Source organism: Hyposmocoma kahamanoa, unplaced genomic scaffold (assembly GCF_003589595.1).
Source record: "Hyposmocoma kahamanoa isolate Upper Pololo Valley unplaced genomic scaffold, ASM358959v1 93, whole genome shotgun sequence".
Classification (NCBI taxonomy): domain Eukaryota; kingdom Metazoa; phylum Arthropoda; class Insecta; order Lepidoptera; family Cosmopterigidae; genus Hyposmocoma; species Hyposmocoma kahamanoa.
This window is the reverse complement of record NW_020654810.1, coordinates 4,829,904-4,849,316: the sequence shown is the minus strand read 5'-3', so window position 1 is coordinate 4,849,316 and position 19,413 is coordinate 4,829,904. Positions and strand designations below refer to the sequence as shown.

The window sequence follows — 19,413 nt, the reverse complement described above, 5'->3', positions numbered from 1 at the left end:
AAAGTGTCCGAACTTATAGGGCGTTAAAATCGTATACAGAGCGTCATTCACGCTTTAGTCTTCGTTTGTTCGACTGACAGCGAAGCAAGCAAAATTAGACAGCACTGCGTTGACATTACAATTTAAATTCAACGTTTTAACTTTTTCATATTCCTTTACGTCACTACGTTTAAATAGGTTGACTTGGGACATTTTTCGTGGTTTTTGTATTAGACTCGTCGTCCATTTATTTGTAAGTCAATGCTTAAATAGATATAAATTGCTCGTATTGATGTCCGAAATTTCCTTACTACTCTGATTAATGATTACAGCGTTGGAATATTTACCAAGTAGGTAAATGTTTTTATTAAATTGTCATAATCAGAAATTTCCACACTCTATCAGCTAACAAATCTATTGAATAAAATTACAACCCACAAGTTTCTTAAGATCCATTTTTTATTTAGTAAGAAACCCATTGAACCCCAATTTTTGCTTATAAATACGCTACCCTCACAATTATTTGAATTTCACAACGTCACAATACACGTTCTCTGCCACGGCTTATGCTACTTAACGTCTCACTTTTAAAACTGTAAATTTAAACGCTATGTACTAGACATGAGGTACAGTTTTCAACAAAGAATTTGTCCCATTGCAAACAGTATGTGTAGGTGTAGGTGTGGTTTACCGTACCTTTTCGCACAGTGTGAAGTGAACAGGTTCTAGACTCGTGAAGCTTTGCATTTGAGTGACACAAATGTTTTATTGTACTTAAATAGAAATCTCGAAAGTTCGAGTTGGTGCTTTTATATTCTTCGATAAGAAACTGTTTATTTTTTATTTGGTATTGCTGTTTGGCTTCTTAAAATAAAATAAAAAATAAAATAGGCTTTATTTGACATGCAAAATATATGAATTTGAAATGTAAAAAATTCAGGTTAAAATAAAAAAAAATCCTGTCTAAAGGGTACATGACTCAGCATCTGAGGACTATGTTGATTACATAGCCTTCGCTGTTATTCTGTCATGACTCGTCATACATTGGAACACCACAATTCAAATACAGTAACACCCCGCTTTACGCGAGGGATGCGTTCCGAACAAAATTAGTAGTAGTAGTAGTAGTAGTAGTAGTTCTTGTTTTGTTGACCAATCTGGTGTTATAGTTTTTTGGTCGCCCTAACGACTTAACGACTAACGACCTAATGATTGCTACCAGGGATAGAACGGGGTATGATCGAATAAAAGCTAAATATTGTAACGAACGTGCTATTCGAACGAACCCATCTTTTCCAAAACTTTTATCTTCGTCTCCAAGCTCAAGCTCTTATACGGTCTTCTTTCTTAGCCGGTGGTGTCATTGTTCGTAAAAATGCTCTTTTACAATTCACCAATGTGATTCAAATTAAAGGACCTACCAAGAAAGAACTACCTCTGACAATGCACTTTTAGTAACTGAGAAGCTACGGGTTCAAATTAGCTAAAGCGGGGTAAATTAGCGCGAATTTTTGAAAATCGTACAAACCGAGTTCGCGCAAAGCGAGGTATTCCTGTATATGTTACGTACAAAAAAGTCTTAAAAAAATAAATGCAGACATGTAAGCACAGAATAAAATTAGACACAAGCAACAATTAGACAAAGAAAGAAAATCTCGCCATATAAATGTCGAAGCGACACGCTTCGTGCGAATCCTGGGAGTATCCACAACATAGTGGAACCCCAGCCTACGTCTAGTCCCCGAAGATGGAAAGGGAAAGGCGGAAACAAATTATACAATTCGATTGCACACTCTACGTGATATATGTGTATAATACCAATAAACAGGCAACTCTACGGTTAATTCCAAGTCATCTATAAGCCTCTTGACACGCTTGTTTATTGAATCCAAGGTGGTCAGTTGGTATTTAGCAGAGCTATCCCATAAGTGACAGCAGCGTATCGTATCTAAAAACATGACCTAGGTAGATATACAACTTTCGCTGTTTAATAGTTTGCAAATACTTCGTTTCTGCCCAACGTCCTCTTTAGTGACTTCAAGCGTCCAGTTACACGAGGCGAAAACGCCTTCATGTGCAACAATATTTAGGCAACAACATGTGAATTCCTCTGAATAATAATACAACGTCGCCGAGCGGAGTCCGCGTCGCCGTCGTGTACAGTCGCGTAGATCAAATTCAAGCCAGACTCGCACGAGTGCGCGAGACGCTCATTTAAGTTAAAACGTAAAAGCTAAATGAATAGAGCGTATTTTGCCGTAGCAGTTAGGCTCAACTCACACTGGCGCAGAGTCGAAGCGTCGCGTCGCGTCCTGTTTTTCAACTACAACGCCTGGCGACGCGCGACGACGCTCGCATTAGTGCGCCCGGATGGTCGGCACAGTGGTCGGCGTCTGACGCCTTTGTGAGTGACACGCAGTAACTCCCGTTTCCATATTTGCATAACACAAATTTATACCTTAATAATGGAAAAAATACAGATGAATATACTATAGGCGAAAAACGACGCTTCGGTTTTACGGTAGGAATGAGTAATATAGCTTTTTGAATGAATATCGTATAGAAAGTACATATCAATATTCGAAATCGGATTTCGAAACTATACATTTTCTGAAACTATATATATTCATGGATACAACCCGCATGCGCGCTGCTTTGTTACATTGCCGTTACTGATATTCGGAATCAGATTTCGAAACTATATATTATTGGATATAGTTTTTAGTAGTTTACAAGAGCAATGCGGGCCAATGTTAGAATACAGTTTCGAAGACGCACAAAAATGGTTTCGCGTTGATATCCACTCAGTGAGTATCTGATACGAAGCAATGTCGATATGTAGTTTCTAAGATACACGATATCGGATATTCGATATTGCCACAATTATAGTTTCAATAACTATATACGATTTGTAACGCCCATTCTTACTCTGCGGCAGTGTGAGTTGAGCCTTAGACGCACGCGGTCGCTGCGCGGCGGTAACACGGGCTCCGTTTAGCGACCGAGCGGCGGCCGCGCGGCTGCTTGGTGGGCGATGAATAAATAACATTGGTGCCGAATAAATGCGCCCTCTGAATTCATGAGACGTAGATCGCTCGTTTATTGTTTTTTTAAGACACAAACGCTGACGTCACAAGGCGTGACCACCATTTCATCAACTTATCACTTTTTTATATAAATAACTGTATACACGCCTTTGGTACATTCTGTTAACAAGATGTACACACATTTCAATGTGTTGAGTTCTGTTTACACAGTTTAGTTTAAATATTAAGGATTACAACACAACTTTCTATTATATTACAATTGCCTTCGTGTCCGAACAGTTACCATGCTGGTCTGCCACGTATACGTCCCGGGTTCGATTCCTGAGAGAAATATTTGTATGGCCTACATTTATTAATCTCGTGAGTTTGGGTGTAATATTTTATTGTCTATATGTGTGTCCATGGCACCCGCGATACAAGGTTACACAAGTGTGGGGCTATGAGTGTGTGCGTTATTTATTTATTTATTTACTAGCAGGTGCCCGCGAATTCGTCTGTGTAGAATATCTTAGTAGTTCGAGTAACCTACTATAATATGCTAATTTTCATAGTTTTACGTAGGGCGCACTATAAGTTTCCGGAATGAATAAGAAAAAAATACTATAAGTGGTCAGAATTGAATTTATTGTTTCTCAAAATATTCTCCGTTAGCGTTAATGTTCTTATTCATACGAATGAACTAATTTTGAAAACATTTATGCCACTCATCCGTGACAATCTCTGAAACTTATTTTTCATGCTCTTTGTCAGCTACTTCAGGTGATGAAAATCGTTGACCGCGTAACTGGTTCTTAATTTTTGGAAATAAATAAAAGTCTCAAGGTGCCAGGTCGGGATTGTACGCGTGATGGCTCATAAGTTCAACGTTGTTCACCTTTAAAAATTCAATTGTCTCCCTGGCCGTGTGAGAACTGGCATTATCGTGGTGCAAGATGATACGGCGTTTATGGTTATTTTTACGGAGCTTGTATTTACAAACCCATCCACTCCACATTTGCCGGAAGTTATTGGACTTCCGGCAAACAAACGGTCGTGTACCAATCACTATTTGCGGTACAACGATTCTCTAAAGCAACAGTAGCTACGTGTCCAGTTTTATTAAAAAAAAAGCAATCATTCGCATAGACGCACTTTGCACGCGCGCCACTTTGGTTCGTTTCGGCTCATCTCGAAAGACCCGTACGCTCGATTGCTGCTTTATTTTGGGATCGTAACTATAAATCCATGTTTCGTCACCTGTTACTATGTTCCGCACCAAATTTGACGCCCTTTCGTTGAATCTGGTAAGCATGGCATTGCACCAAGTGACGCGATCCGTTTTCTGAACCTCAGTCAAATTGTGTTTGACTGCTTTTTCACACCCAAATGTTTGTGTAGTATTGATTGTATTTGACTCATGCCTATGCCTAAAGATGCCCGAATCTCATGGTATGTCACATGCCTGTCTGTTTTGATCATACGGCGCACAGCATTGATGTTTTTGTTGTTCACAGCAGTGGATGGGCGACCATCGCGGAATTCCTCACTGAGATTCACACGACCGCGTTTGAATTCTGGAAACCAGCTATAAATAGTCGTCTTGTATGGCGCTTCATCGCCAAAAGCAGTTTGAGGCCGAGGGAAGCTCCGCTGAGCTGTTAAATTACACTTAAAGTCGTAGAAAATATTACTACGTATATTTTCACGAATTAAATCCATGGTGATGTAGACAACCAATTTCTAAAATGACGCCACAATGTAAAAACAAGTGACAGTCAGATGAAACAAACTGTATTCTACAGCCAAAGAGTTCCATTTTCAAATGTTGTAACTACTTTTTAATTATTGTTTATCGGCTGGTCTGGAAATCTTTGGGGGAGCCCTATGTTCAGCAGTGGACGTCTTCCGGCTGACATGATAAAGTGGCCAGTTCCGGAAACTTATAGTGCGCCCTATGTATTAGTTCTCCACTCAAACTTTCATCCCCTATTTCACCCCTTGTAAGATTAATTTTTGTGACAAAATGTAGCCTATCAGTGCGTGTATGAGTGATTATTCAGAAGGTGGCAAAACTTAATATTTGTTTTAAATTTCTTATCAAGGATATAAATTTGGATGCATTACTTTATGAATAGGTAAAAGCCAGTGAGTGAATATGAAGGAAATTTGATGTGAAATCAGCCTGCAAAATTTGTATATACAATCCATTTTTTACTTTTCACTAAGTTTGTGCTTTAAGATACGAGTTTGAAAAAGTAAGGCGACGCTATGTCGTTCTCCTGGGTCCCATCTACCTATACCACATCAAATTTGGTTCAGCGTTGTAAAAAAAAAAAAGACGTGAAAACGTAACAAACAGAATTACTTTCGCATTTGTAATATTAGTTTTCATTGACAATATTATTATGTATAAATAATAATTATATTCCAAGTCGTAAATATACAGGATTCTTTTTAAATTACTCACTACCTAGTGGACTATATTATTAACATTGTAAACAACAACCTTTGTTCAAGAACTTTTTTCAAAACATAATAAATTTACCAAAAATAAACTTTTAAGTTTTTTTGTTGTCACTTTTTAAACCTGTGTTTGGTAGAATAAATTCAAACGTGCATTCTTCCTTCGCGATGACTCCACCCCCGTCCTGCACAGAGTTATTACCGTTTAGAGCGATCTATTTAAATCCATTCATTTTTGTATCTGTAATCTGATGTTTTAAAAATTACCCTTTATATCATTACAGTACACCAAGCATGATATAGAACACGGTTGGCTAGATTTCAAATTACGATGGTTTCAATGTCAACTCCATTATGTACCGATTGATAACAGTCGTTAACCGGTAAATACGTTGATACTTTGTCGTTTACAAATACGTTTTAACTATAATCTTTCATCTAAGTCTAAGATAGTATTATATTGTTGCCTAGTTTTCGTATCTTATGATCAGGGATCAGAATAGGTAGAGTTTTTTTTACCTAAACTTCAAGGAACATAGACAGAAAATGAAGACTGCCTTACGACAATATTTTTTAGGTTCTGGACCATTACGGGATTCGGAAATCACTTAAGAGAACATAAAAAATTGACGTTATTGGGGACAGGCAGGTACAGTCAAGAGCACATCAAGCTTGACACTTTGTACTTTGGACCGTTCTTATCGTAAGTGATATAGAGTTGGATTTAAGTCATAAGTAAAAAGCTTGGCGTGCTCTTGAGCCTGTACATTATATTTATCTTAACTGAGCGACGCACAGTGGGTCGGGTCTGCGATATTGCGGACATTAAACTTTTTTTCACGATACCTCTCTAAAAAAAATGTCAATCGAGAGATCCTATTGTCCTAATTAAATATTGTCATATCACATTTTGCCATAAATCTAACAGTTTAGTAGGACAAAAATAAAATGTGTATTTTTTGTATGGGCCATACCTTTAGTGCCCCATCGTTACAAATTCTTAGTCGATCCAGTCTTGGAATCACTACAGACGTATTATTAGACCTAACTTCTATAGGTTTGCACACTAAATGTGCGCCCAAACCTGTCTATTCACTACTTATAGGTGTCAGAAAATGTGTAAAAATCGCTCATCTATACGATTATTGGTTGAATACAAAAAATAATCGTATGCCCCATCGTTACAAAGTCTTAGTCGAGCCAGTCTTGGAATCACTGCAGACGTATTATTAGATCTATCTTCTATAGATTTACACACTAAACGCGCGCCCAAACCTGCCTGTTCACTACTTATATTGCACATTTACTGACGTGCACAAGTAGTGAATAGGCAGGTTTAAGCGCGCGTTTAGTATGCAAATCTTTAGAAGATAGGTCTAATAATACGTCTGTAGTGATCCCAAGACTGAATCGACTAAGACTTTGCAACGAAGGCGCACTAAAGGTATAGTCCCATACAAAAAATACACATTTTATTTTTGTCCTACTAAACTGTTAGATTTATGGCAAAATGTGATATGACAATATTTAATTAGGACAATAGGATCTCTCGATTGGCATTTTTTTAGAGAAAATAATGTCCATAAAAAACTAATGTCTGCGGACATATACCGCTGATCCGACCCACTGTATCGCAAAGTTAAGATAAATATAGTGCACCTGTTTGTCCCCAATTACGTCAATTTTTAATGTACTTAAGTGATTTCCCGAATCCCGGACAGGTCCAGGACTTAAAAATATTGTCGTAAGGCAGTCTCTATTTTCTCGAAGTTTAGGTAAAAAAACTCAACCTATTCCGGATCCCTGCTTATGATAACATAATATATACAATAGGTTGTGTTGTGTGGGTATAGGTTGAGTTTTTTATGTATAAACATAATAATATATCTGTTTTACACGTAGAGTAAATATCTAACTCATTAAACTTTACGATATGTGCCGTAATTTTCGCCGTAATAGCCTAATGGTTTGTTTGAACTCGGGCACGCAACCCTGAGTTTTTCGGAATTTTGTAGAGCTCCTTGTCAAAGAGAAAGTACTATCACCTTACCTATTTCTGCCGCCAAGTTCCGGTGTTGAAAGTTAAGGGAGCTGGTGAAATTACAGACACATGGGACTTGTCAAATTATATCTCTGGGTTAAAGTGCACCTCAGATTTTTGCGATTTAAAGCTCTCAGCGACTCTACAACTACACTTCCGGGCACAAAATTCGAACCGCCACGCATTTTCAGTATTAAGTGCCCTAAGCTTAAACGATGTTTGATTAATCAAAAACTATTATGCAATTTTGAAACTAGTCTACTAAACGTCTTTTCCATAAGTCCTGGTTGGGAATTTGGATTTGCAAAACCGGGGGAAAACTTTTCTCCGATGATAACACTATTTTTGAATTCTTGCCCTTTACGACGAAAATGCGAAGTGACTCGGATTATGTGTTCGGAAGTATATTATGAACAGGCGTGTCGCTTACAACCGCGCTCAAGACTTGTTCATCCCGTCATTGTCTATTACAAAAAAAAAGGGAAATTTAATACGAAATTTACCACACAAATTTACGGTGAATGATACGATTACCTCTACGAGTTTGAGAACGAAGCCTATTTAAAGAATTAATAATTATAACTTTTTTCATAAAAAAAACACGAACTCAAAAGTTTTTTTACACCAGCAGTCTGTAGACTAGTTATTCCCAAAAATTATACAGCGCCCTGCGCATATTGTACAACAACCTGTTCCGGGTGATGGTGGGGCTTCCTCGACACTGCAGTGCTTCGGGCATGTTTGCCGATGCGCACACAGACGACTTTTTTGCGCTTATGCGTAAAAAAGTTGCTTCTCTAATTCAAAGAGTGAGGGGAAGCTTTTACAGGTAGTTGAAGGAAGGCTGGATGGTGCAGTGCTCGGCAGGTTCAACGAGCTGCACGCTACTCGTGCACCTCGGTTAATAACATAGTTATTAAGGTTTTTCTGTTTACTAACAATCTATGGACCCTGGAATCTATGAAAATAAAGATATTTTATTTTATTTTATTTATTTTTAAAAGTTCGTGAAATTACATCTATTTGCCAAGTTTTATTGACATCGGTTACGGGAAAGTGCGTGGAACCAGATTCATCCCCAGTTTGCAACCCTTAGAGGTGGAATATTTTCTTCAAATATAAATGGGCCCAATACTGAGGTGCCATCTTTCGAACAAAAAAAGAATCATCAAAATCGCTTCTCAAATGCCGGAGTAATCGCGTAATATACACACAAAGAAACAGTCGAATTGAGAACATCCTCCTTTTTCAAGTCGGTTGAAAATATATTATTTTTAAAAGTAAGAATACTGCATTCTGACTTTTCCAATTGTTTATCTCATCTGGGAACCGAATGTGACCAAATGTGAAAAAAAAGCGGGTTATTCCCTGTCCTGTAGGAGGAAGCGGGAATATTTTTCCCACGCCTCATCATAATCATCATTGTACGGCTGTACAATAGTGGAAAATAAACGAAATAACGTATTATTTGTTTAGGTTTTTTTTGATTGATCTGTTCATAAAAAAACATGTATTTTTATGATGCCGATCGAAAGGGTCAATACAAGGATTAATTCCTTACGAGACGTAGGTAACTGTGCATTCTTCAAGATTTATTTTTAAGAAAAATAAGTACTTATCGTTAAAACAAGTCACATCTTGTAATTTAGTAAACTTTCGCGCCCACTTTTTAGTAGAATACGTACATAGTCAATTGGATTATCGAATTAGATGTCGGAGTATGTCATAATATGATTTTCTATACGTTTATTATCGTCAAAAATAGGAAACTACCATTTAAAATGTATTTTTGCTCTGCTATCCCCTTTGTTTACATTTGGACGTCTAATTATGAATCAAACAATAGACGAATTATGTATGCAATAAAACAATACTGTAAATTATAATAATGTATTTAAACTAAAATTCATTGTTTCAACTTGATCTTCTCAGTCGCGAGTGCCAGCTTGCGAATGTTGCAGAGGCACCCGGCTGACGCCTCCTGCAGCACTGGATCCTTTGAACCTATTGTCTCCAGGAGAAACTGAACAACACCAGCCTGGAAAGCAAATGCAATTCAAATATTCTGCACGAAGGTCAAGGTCTAACGTAAAAAATCAATGAATCTAGAGTCCAACCGTTTAGCTACAGGTTAAGCTATTCAAATTAGCTAATTAATAATTTTGATAGCTTTTTAAACTGATTGAATTTGAACTCTATGGGAATAGCGTGAGGAACGTACTACCTGATAAAATCAATAATACACATCCGTAATATTTCCTTGACTCTACATAAGGTACTACAATAATTATTTCTATTTACATTTCACTGTAACGTTTATGTCTGTACAAGAATTGATATTAGTACGTTGTCGGAATACAAAATCAAGTTGGAATACAAATAAAACTGCTTTGTAAACAGTATGCTGTCAATTATTAGATACTATTACGTAGAGAACATTACATACGTTGCTCTGATCCCAAAGTAAGTAAATAAAGCACTTATGGAAATCGGAAATAACGACGGTACCACCAACACGAGAGAGGAGATACAATATATAAAAGTATTTATTTCTACATAGAGATCGAACCCGGGCCCTCAGAGATGGCAACACCATGAAAACCGGTGTACAAACCACTCGATCACGGAGGCCGTCAAAATAAGATTTGTTTTCAATCCCAAAACAAGATGGTTTGTTATGTATGTAGAAGTCACAACACAATGATAATGATCGTTGAGCTGTGACCACAATGCCTCATCTGACACTTCCCATTTATAAATGCCAAACGAAATAATACAATATTTTTGTATGCATTCAAACTCGACGTCTGAACTTTCAATATTATTTCCACATACCACAAGCTATTGTAAATCGCGAATGAAGTGAAGTAATCCTATATGAATGTATTCAAAGATTAATACGTGTAAGCAGCGTAGGAAATTATATTGCAGGCTGAGACTTGTTAAGTTTCTACAATACAGGATGTTATTAGGTATCCGCGTTACCTACGTCAATGATCTAGAATGCTAATTTATGGTACAGAGCAATCGGTGAACAGCAACTATTGTTTCCACTTACGGCATGCATGGTCACGCAATTAATGGAGTAAAATGATAAATGGTAGAGGGCCAAGGCCGTAGCTCGGTGGACATTAGGGTCTCGTGACGTCATGTAGTTCACCAGAGGCGTGATGGCCCCTCTTTTGCCGAACTCTTGACGGTTCTGGGCCCAATCGCAGCAATACGCAATAGCAACACCCAAATTCGCCCTCAGATGGTCGTCTGTGGTGCTCACTGCGAACGTCAAACCGGTTATTTTAGTGACAGAAAAACCAGGCGATTTACTATAAAGAACCATTTATAGACCAAATCTTTTTTTTAAATAGCAATATGACGTAATAGCTTCTTTACGATTGTTCTCAGACACGTGTTTAATTCACGTGATCGCAACTATTACGTCCATGTTTTTGTGCGTGACTTGTAAATTTGTAAAAAATGAATAGTACGTACCAAGTTTAGCTAGTTTCGCCACGACGCCATGGTCCGATATGACTGCCAAATTCTCGTGATCTCTAGCAATAGTCGCTATGGCTGCACAAATTGCAGCTAGGACATTGTGATCCTCTGAGTCCAAAAGATCAACTGTCAACTCCAAAGCACCAACGAATGACCTCACCATTTCTCCAGAATCGGTTGCATTCTGGACACAAGGGCTCAACGCTAAAGCAGCGTTCGTTTGTACTTTTTTAGAGTCATTTTTAAGCAACGACCAAATCAGTCTGACACCGTCCAGCTCATCTATCTGACTCATGCATCGTTCCTCTTTAGCACATTCCATCAGAACTAGTGGAACATTCTCTAATAATGGCTTATGGGTGTTATTAAGATGTTGAACTGCAATAAATTATATAAAAAACCTATATTAGTATGCTAATTTAAAGGTATTATGCCAAACCACACAACATTACTTACTAAGCATCGGGATACCACCAGCAGCCCGGATTTTGTCACGGTTAGGAGGATATTTGGCACATTCTGCGAGTGCTCCAGCTACGTTTGTTAGCACTCCATCGTTTTCATCATCCAAGAGTTTTACCAATATAGGAACAGCTCCAAGAATATCAAGTTTTTTAATGCTGGCGTCGCTATCAGCACATTTCCACAATGCTCCAGTTACAGCTGCCATAAGAGGTTTGTTCGATCTGTTAGTGAAATCCTGAGCAGCCTCCACCAATATTTCTAGGCCTCCAGCAGAACTGATCATGCTTCTGGTCACGGAATCACTGGCACATTTATAAATCGCAAGACTGCAATACGTCTATAATGCAATGTCTCATGTCATTATTTCTACGACTACGTAATTTATTAGTGTATCAATAAAATTATATGTTGGATTGCGAATACCTAGTTCTACAACAAGTACCAACTACTCCCTTTTTAATTTAGATATTAATTTCGATGCATAACTAACCTTTAAATCTTTGTCTTCGTTGGCCAAATGCTTTATCAAATCGTCCACCATCTTCTCAGTTTGGATTGCTAATTGAAAAGAAGTTTCGTTCGCACACATTTGTAGTAATCCTATAGCTGGGATAGCCACATCTAGATGAATAGTTTTTAAGGTCCTGGCTATCAAAGGAACCATGCCATATTTCCTCATGTTCTCACGATTTCTTTGGGATGCAGACATCGACCAGAGAGCCTTTGCCCCAGCCCGAGCAATATCTAAATATCGCTGTTCGTCAAGACTCAATTCTGCTCGCTCCGTTACTAGATATCTGACAATAAGCAAATGGTTTCACGAGATCTACAAATACACAGTTAATTACAAGAAATCCGTTATAGAGAAATACTTACTTTTCTTTCACATCGAGTAAATCGATAAGTTTTGGTATACCACCAAATTTTCTACAAAATTTCCTGCTTTTTCGGATCCTCCCTAAATTGGCTATAGTTTCCGCTGCAAGAATTTGCACATCTCGAGCAGGATCAGATAGTAAACCGACCATAAGTGGGATGGCTCCAAGATCTGTTACTTTTTTTCTTATCTCGATATTCGCTGTTATGTCCTTCAGTACAGCTAATGCTCCTAGAATACAGCACAAGTCTCTGGTTTCTAGCAAATTGACCAGCAGTTCCAGTCCACCAATTTCTTGAATAGCTCTTTGATTTACCTCTATAGTAAGATCGTGATCTTTCAAACACGATAGAGCTACCATCGTTGCTGTTTGATTACCAGCTTTCATATACTTTACGAGTTTTTGTATATGCCAGTATTCTGGAGGTATTTCAGTAGATTTGATGAGGTCTGCCCAATTATCTTCGGAAGAACTAGTGGACGAGGCCGACGAAGCTGAGGTGTCTTCGCCCTCGGTGACCATAACAATTCGCGGCAGGCCCACGGTATCCTGACCGCCGTCGGCACTAAAGGTCGAGATATTATCGACTTCGCCCATGATTTCGGTACGAAGAAGTAGTACGCCGAAGTACTAAGCCTTTATGAAACAAAAATTAAGTAAATAAGCCGATTGCAAATCCAAAATGCACACCAAAGAATGATTGATTACAAAACACTGATTTGTCAATGCGGTTACTAGGCAACGGTTGTGGAAATCGTACGTTTTATTCTAACTTCGTTCAGCAATGGACGTCTTTTGGCTGAAATGATGATGTAGCACTCTGCGCAGTTTAGTCAAAATAAGGTTTTCTAGGTTGCACGAAAGATCCCTGGGACATTTTTGATCAATGATATTATACAATGTTTTTGATACTGTTAATAATGTAAATTATACATGGTACAGAGAGAAATATTCTTTTGTATCATTTTTTAATAATAAAAATTTATTTATTCAAAAACTAAATATAAATAAATTCATTTAAAAACGATATTAATTATTTTTATATTAACATTACGTCAATTTCAAGAAGCTTATATAAACTTCTTGGTCATTTTGAATTATTTGAACCATAAGCGATTGAAATATTTGGAACAAAGAAACTATAGAGTCGTCTTGATTTTAATCTTATTTTTTAGAATGACTTTTTATTAAACGTTAGCAATAACTAACAAAATATTGTTGTACTCGTTTTACGACTAGGGATTACCTTTAGTCACAAAATACATTTGCCCAAAATAACGTTAGCTCGAATTTTCACAATGTCAAATGTATTTTTTTAGGAATATTACAAAACAAAAGTTAATTTTGGCTTTGCTAGAAGCATCAAAATTACTTGAAAACGTAACTGTGTTTTATTATAAATCGGTTTTCGGAATTACGGATATTTAAGTTTACGTTTAGTTGGAATATCGGTACATTTCTTATAGTACACGCTTATTTTCACATTTGTAATATTTGTATGTATGTATCTGCCCAACTCTTTATTATTTCTTGAAGTGAATTTGTACAAAATTTGACATAATAATATACATAAAAATTAATTGATATTTACAATAAAGGCTGCTCCATTACTGTTGTGTTCTAGTAACTTTCAGTCGAAGCTAAATATAGTGCATTTTGTTAAGCTTCCAATATAAGCTGAATATGGTGTGTTTGGGCCCTTTAAATTGTTGCAAGCTAAATTAGGCAGTACTACAATGACGTTACAACTTAAATTAAATGTTTTAGTTTTTTTATATTTCGTTACATGTCACTACGTTTGTATAGGTTAAATTCGGACATTTTTTTTGTGGTTTTTGTATTAGACCCGACGTCCATTTGTTGGTAGGTCAATGTTTTGTATAGTCTTTTTAACAGTTTAGTTTTACATTGAAATTCGAAATTCAAATGTACTTGTTGTTGGCGCCTTTTTCTTTCTATTCTTTTGTCACTATTGTTTCTGTTTTCTTAGTAACTGTATATTGTTATTCACTATAAGTACATTTCACAATAAATTGTAAGTAATTTCCTTTGGTCTTGCTCCCTCTTCAATAGCACCCGAACCCCATAAATACAGTCCGTTACAAGGATGTTAAATGAATATTAACCAAACTATTGCGTACCAGGTGTCTCCTGTTCTGTTTCTAATGTCACTGTCTGTCACAATAACATTCAATATCTCTCACCATTGACTTACAATTATATGGACGTCGGGTCCGCGTTAAAAAGTGTCCGCACTTGTAAGGCGCTAAAATCGTATACAGAGCGCCAAACTCCGCTTTAGTCTTCATTTGTTCGACTGACAGCGCGATACTGCGATGACATTACAATTTAAATTTCGAATAATTTGACTTGGGACATTTTTTTCGTGGTTTTTGTATTAGACCCGTCCATTTATTTGTAAGTCAATGTTTCTCACACAGAAAAATGCTAAAAAGAAATAAAGATTGACACAACCATACCATACAAAGCGATAATGGCGGACTGATCTCAAGTAGGTCTTTAGAGACCTACAGTTGGCACGCATCAGACGCTAACTAACCACTTCTATAGTGTTTATTGTTCTGTGGTATTAACGTTGTACTTGTATTGTTCCAGTTCCGGAGGAATGTGAAAGATATCTTGAAACCAGAGCACAACGATCATTTTCTATTGCGATGGCTGAGAGGTAATAAAAACTAGCTATTATACTCTTCTGCCTGTATTTTAATTTTCTTCATTCGTTAATTTCACACCATTATAATGTAATAAAGCCACATGTGAACGTACGTCAAAAGCGTTTTTATCACATGACTGTCACAAGGAAACAAATTAAAGCTATAAGATTCCAATCGATATTCAAAATTTACCATTTACAAGGTTTAATAGTGAAACATAAATACAACTTCTGCGTCTTGAATGAGAAAAGTCCGTGGTAGTGACCCGTTTAGCTCTTACACCTGTAATTACAATATTTAAAGAAAACATCTTAGATCGAGACTACCTAGTCTCGATCTAAGATGTTTTCTTTAAATATTGTAATGATAAATGTATTCAAATGCATATTTACAAAGAGCAACCCCTAGAGTTTCTTGCTCATTCTTCTCTGGGGAATCGGCCTTACGAATGGTCGGTAGAGTTTAATCAGTATGACGATTTCAAGTGTAATTTTCTTGCCTATGAAATAATGATAATTTGACTTAGACTTTAACTTTGAAATTATATAAATATGAAATTTTATAATTCTCCTATAATTCATATAATAAGTTCGTAGAATCTTTGAACATCTCTCCTGAAAAGGTGACTTTTTCTGATGTGGCCTTATTACACGAAGGGCGCAACTTGATACCTTTCGCGAGTCTGAGAAAACTAGTTTTAAAGGACGATTTAAATACGGGTTTGAACAATGCGTATGAAATAATACAACATGCGCGCGAGCATCGGACTTAAGTCATGGTCGTCGCCTTGAAATTTTTAATTCACGCGATATCATTATATATTATTATTTTTAATAACTCCGGGCTCTAATTCAATCAACACAATTGTAGCTAGGAATCACCGATAATTGTAACACTAAAATGTTTGCCATAAATAAATAACATAAAATAAAATCGTCTTTATTTGACATGCAAAATACGTAAATTATAGATTTAAGTTAAAATAAAAAAGCTAGTCAAAAGAGTTCATGACCCAGCATCTGAGGACTATACAAATTATATATAATAAAATAAGAAAATCGCTGTAATTCTGCCACGGTCATAAATTTGAACACTACAAACAAAATATTAATAACATATTTAGGTATTTCATGGGCAGCCGGTATAGCAGTGAACGTTGGGTTTGGCAGAAAAAGCACGAAACTAGAAATAATGCAGTAGAAATGAGAGCTTTGATAAGTATAATTGGAATCACACTGATGGATAAAATATACGGAAAATATAAGAGAGCGTTGCGTCGTGGAAGAAGATGTAGTGACAATAGAGAAAGGGACATGTAGAGAAAATGAATGAAAGAAGATTGACGAATCAAATTTTATAAGGCGAGTGTGAGTGGGCAAGTTGGTAAGGGCCGACCAAGGCGAACTTACCATGACCAAATTGAGGCCATACTAAAGAAGAGCCAAGTCAAGTGTATCCTTAACAGACAAGCATGTATTTTATTTATTTAAGCTTTATTGTACAAAACCCTGAAGTACAAATGGCGGACTTAATGGCATAAGGCATGCTCTACCAGTCAACCATTGGGCCAAACAGAAAAAAAAACAAAATAGGTTGGTGCTACACTTAAATAAGAAGAACAATATACTAGAAAGCTAATCGATAATTTGTATGATATAAATAAATAACATAATATAAACATACGTATTATACATATATAATAAACCTACATATATATTATAATAATATATAATATAATATATATGTACCCAAAGCAACATTAAACAGAGTCTTGATTTTACAATTGTCAAACAGATGCTTGCGCAACATGCGCCTGAAAGATAGTTTCATCTGAGCTTGTCTTGCATGGAGCGGGAGCGTTCCAAAGACGGATGGCATGAAGGGTAAAAGAATTGGACATAAAATCTGTGCGGTGAGAAGGAATAGAGAGCTTAAGGCTACGGAAAGATCGAAATTCGCATTCCGGCCGAGCTGTTTGAAATTGTAATGAACATTTAAGATAATCGGATGCAACCGGGTCGAACAAGATGGAGAAAAGAGTGGTTAAAATTCTTAAGGACCTGCGTTCACGGATGGGAAGCCAATTTAATTGACGACGAAAAGCAGAGATGTGGTCTCCGGAGAGATACTTCCGGAAACCAAAAATAAACCTAATGCAGTTGTTAAGCAAACGATCTAATTTGTTCAAAGAGACTTAAGAGATGTTACTGTAACACACGTCAGCATAATCAATCACAGGCAATACTAGAGCTTGAACAAGGAGAGTTTTGGTTTTAATGGGAAGAAAGTTCTTAAACCTGTATAGAGCTCTTAGTGTGTCTGTAACCCTACGACAAACGTCAGACACCTGGGGATCCCACGTAAGGCCTGTGTCAATAATAAGCCCCAGGTTCTTTGTCTGCTTTGACAGAGGAATCACTACGTTCTCAAACATTATTGGTGGCACACGAGACATATCACAAGACGAAAAAAGGCGTCAGCTTCCAAGGATGATGCCTTGACACTTGGAAGGATTGACATTGATACCAAACTTTTGGGACCAAACCCAGACGCGATGAAGGTCGTCATTAATTAATACAATAGCATCACTGATGCCACCGACATTAACCTCGGTATAAATGTATGTATGAATATCATGTATAAAAGCACTCATGCGTGTTGATGAGGCGGAAGAGATGTGTTAGGACCGTAGCAAGTGTAAGACTGCTGTCTCTGCTTACCCCGATGTGAAAAAGGCGTGAAGTATAAGTATGGTACAAAAAAATCTAAATTCAAATGAAAACATAAAAGATTTAAACAAAAACAACAATTCGACAAAGAAAATAATCAATTTGAGGAATAAATAATTGAATTGCGCAATATCAAACATCCACAAAACACAGAAGAGATCACACAAGCTACTTCGTAAAGCCTGCGTCCCGAGATCGCCTTCCAATCAGCCACAGAAAACCTTAATGTTTAAAAGTAGATAGTGCTTGAGACACTGCCGTTCGAATAGTAGGAGGTTGGTTCCCTTTATCAGGTGTCAGTGATAATTAGAATACCTAACGTTTCGCCATTATCAGTGCCATAAATACCGATTATATCTGTGAGTGCGCTCGTAAACCAATAGGCACCTATTAGCGACTGTAACTGTGACTCATAATTGTGTCGCAGGAGACCGTCGCATGTCTGAGGCTGCGCTTATCAGCTATGTAATATAATGAAGTAATGCATCACATCATTGTTTCTTGCAGCGAGACAATGGGACGCGGAAGCTGCAGAGAAAATGCTCAGAGATGTAAGTTATACCATTCTATATTGACTTTTATAATAGGTAATTAGCCAAGTATATATAGTTAGGCTTTAAATAATACACATACTCGTACATAGAGTTAAAATAATGCCTCCGTCTAATTCATATTCATTTACATGCAATTCACATGTATATATAGTTTAATAAGCTTAATGATACCCTGTAAGGGCGTAGCAAATTAAACTAATTGTATAGGAACTTTTCAAAAAATTAAGCTAATTATATAGAAACATTTCAAAACTTAAATAATTAATCAATTGACATAGATATTGCATCGTTATTTCTGTAATAATTATTATATGTATATGTAGGTACATTTATATCTTATTATAATTTTAATTAGAAGTAGAGACAAATAATTATTAAATTACTTGGTACTTGGTGTAACGGGCTGGTGTCCGCAACTCGACGACAAGGCACCTATTTTGCGTGTAATTATTAAATTAATTAATTAATCAAATACTTTTGTCATCAAAAAATATTTTTTTTATTAAGGAAATCCTTCAATTGTTTTTCGAAGACCATATTTTTATCTAAATCTTTAATATAATGAAGGATATGATTATATATTTTTATTAACATGGAATGAGGGGATCGCTAAAATATTCGTAAATCATTAAAACAATGTAAAGAAATTAAGTACCTATATTGGAAATGAAATGATTATTTTTTTATTTAAATAGCGTACCCATTGACTTACAAATAAATGGACGACGGGTCTAATACAAAAACCACGAAAAAAATGTCCCAAGTCAACCTATTCGAAATTTAAATTGTAATGTCATCGCAGTATCGCGCTGTCAGTAGAACAAATGAAGACTAAAGCGGAGTGTCGCGCTCTGTATGCGATTTTAGCGCCTTACAAGTGCGGACACTTTTTAGCGCGGACCCGACGTCCATATAATTGTAAGTCAATGAGCGTACCTATATTTGTTTTTTCAATGTCAGCGTTGACATTGGTACCATTAAGTAAATTGCCCGAAACGGTGATTTGTTTGAAAAAACAAATATATGCGATTTAGATCTGGAAAAAAATGGCCTCATTTCTAATGTGTAACAATCGCGAAAACCTAAGAAGTCTATATTTCTCATAATT

General features: G+C 36.6%; 2 protein-coding genes across 2 annotated transcripts in view; one reads left to right on the top strand and one right to left on the bottom strand.

The window, feature by feature from the left end:
* Window positions 1-19,413, top strand: part of LOC113237101 (SEC14-like protein 2) — a 66,016-nt gene that overhangs the window by 18,508 nt on the left and 28,095 nt on the right. The window contains exons 2-3 of the mRNA XM_026473368.1: window positions 14,964-15,033; window positions 18,259-18,302. Of these exons, the coding sequence (XP_026329153.1) occupies window positions 14,964-15,033; window positions 18,259-18,302 (114 nt within the window). The remainder of the gene's footprint in view (window positions 1-14,963; window positions 15,034-18,258; window positions 18,303-19,413) is intronic.
* Window positions 9,339-19,413, bottom strand: part of LOC113237100 (armadillo repeat-containing protein gudu) — a 22,577-nt gene continuing 12,502 nt past the window's right edge. Inside the window, exons 2-7 of the mRNA XM_026473367.1 lie at window positions 12,346-12,983; window positions 11,960-12,266; window positions 11,461-11,806; window positions 10,999-11,382; window positions 10,568-10,782; window positions 9,339-9,547 (exon numbers count right to left, since the gene is read on the bottom strand). Coding sequence (XP_026329152.1) covers window positions 9,416-9,547; window positions 10,568-10,782; window positions 10,999-11,382; window positions 11,461-11,806; window positions 11,960-12,266; window positions 12,346-12,944 — 1,983 coding nt within the window. The 5' untranslated portion in view covers window positions 12,945-12,983 and the 3' untranslated portion in view covers window positions 9,339-9,415. The remainder of the gene's footprint in view (window positions 9,548-10,567; window positions 10,783-10,998; window positions 11,383-11,460; window positions 11,807-11,959; window positions 12,267-12,345; window positions 12,984-19,413) is intronic.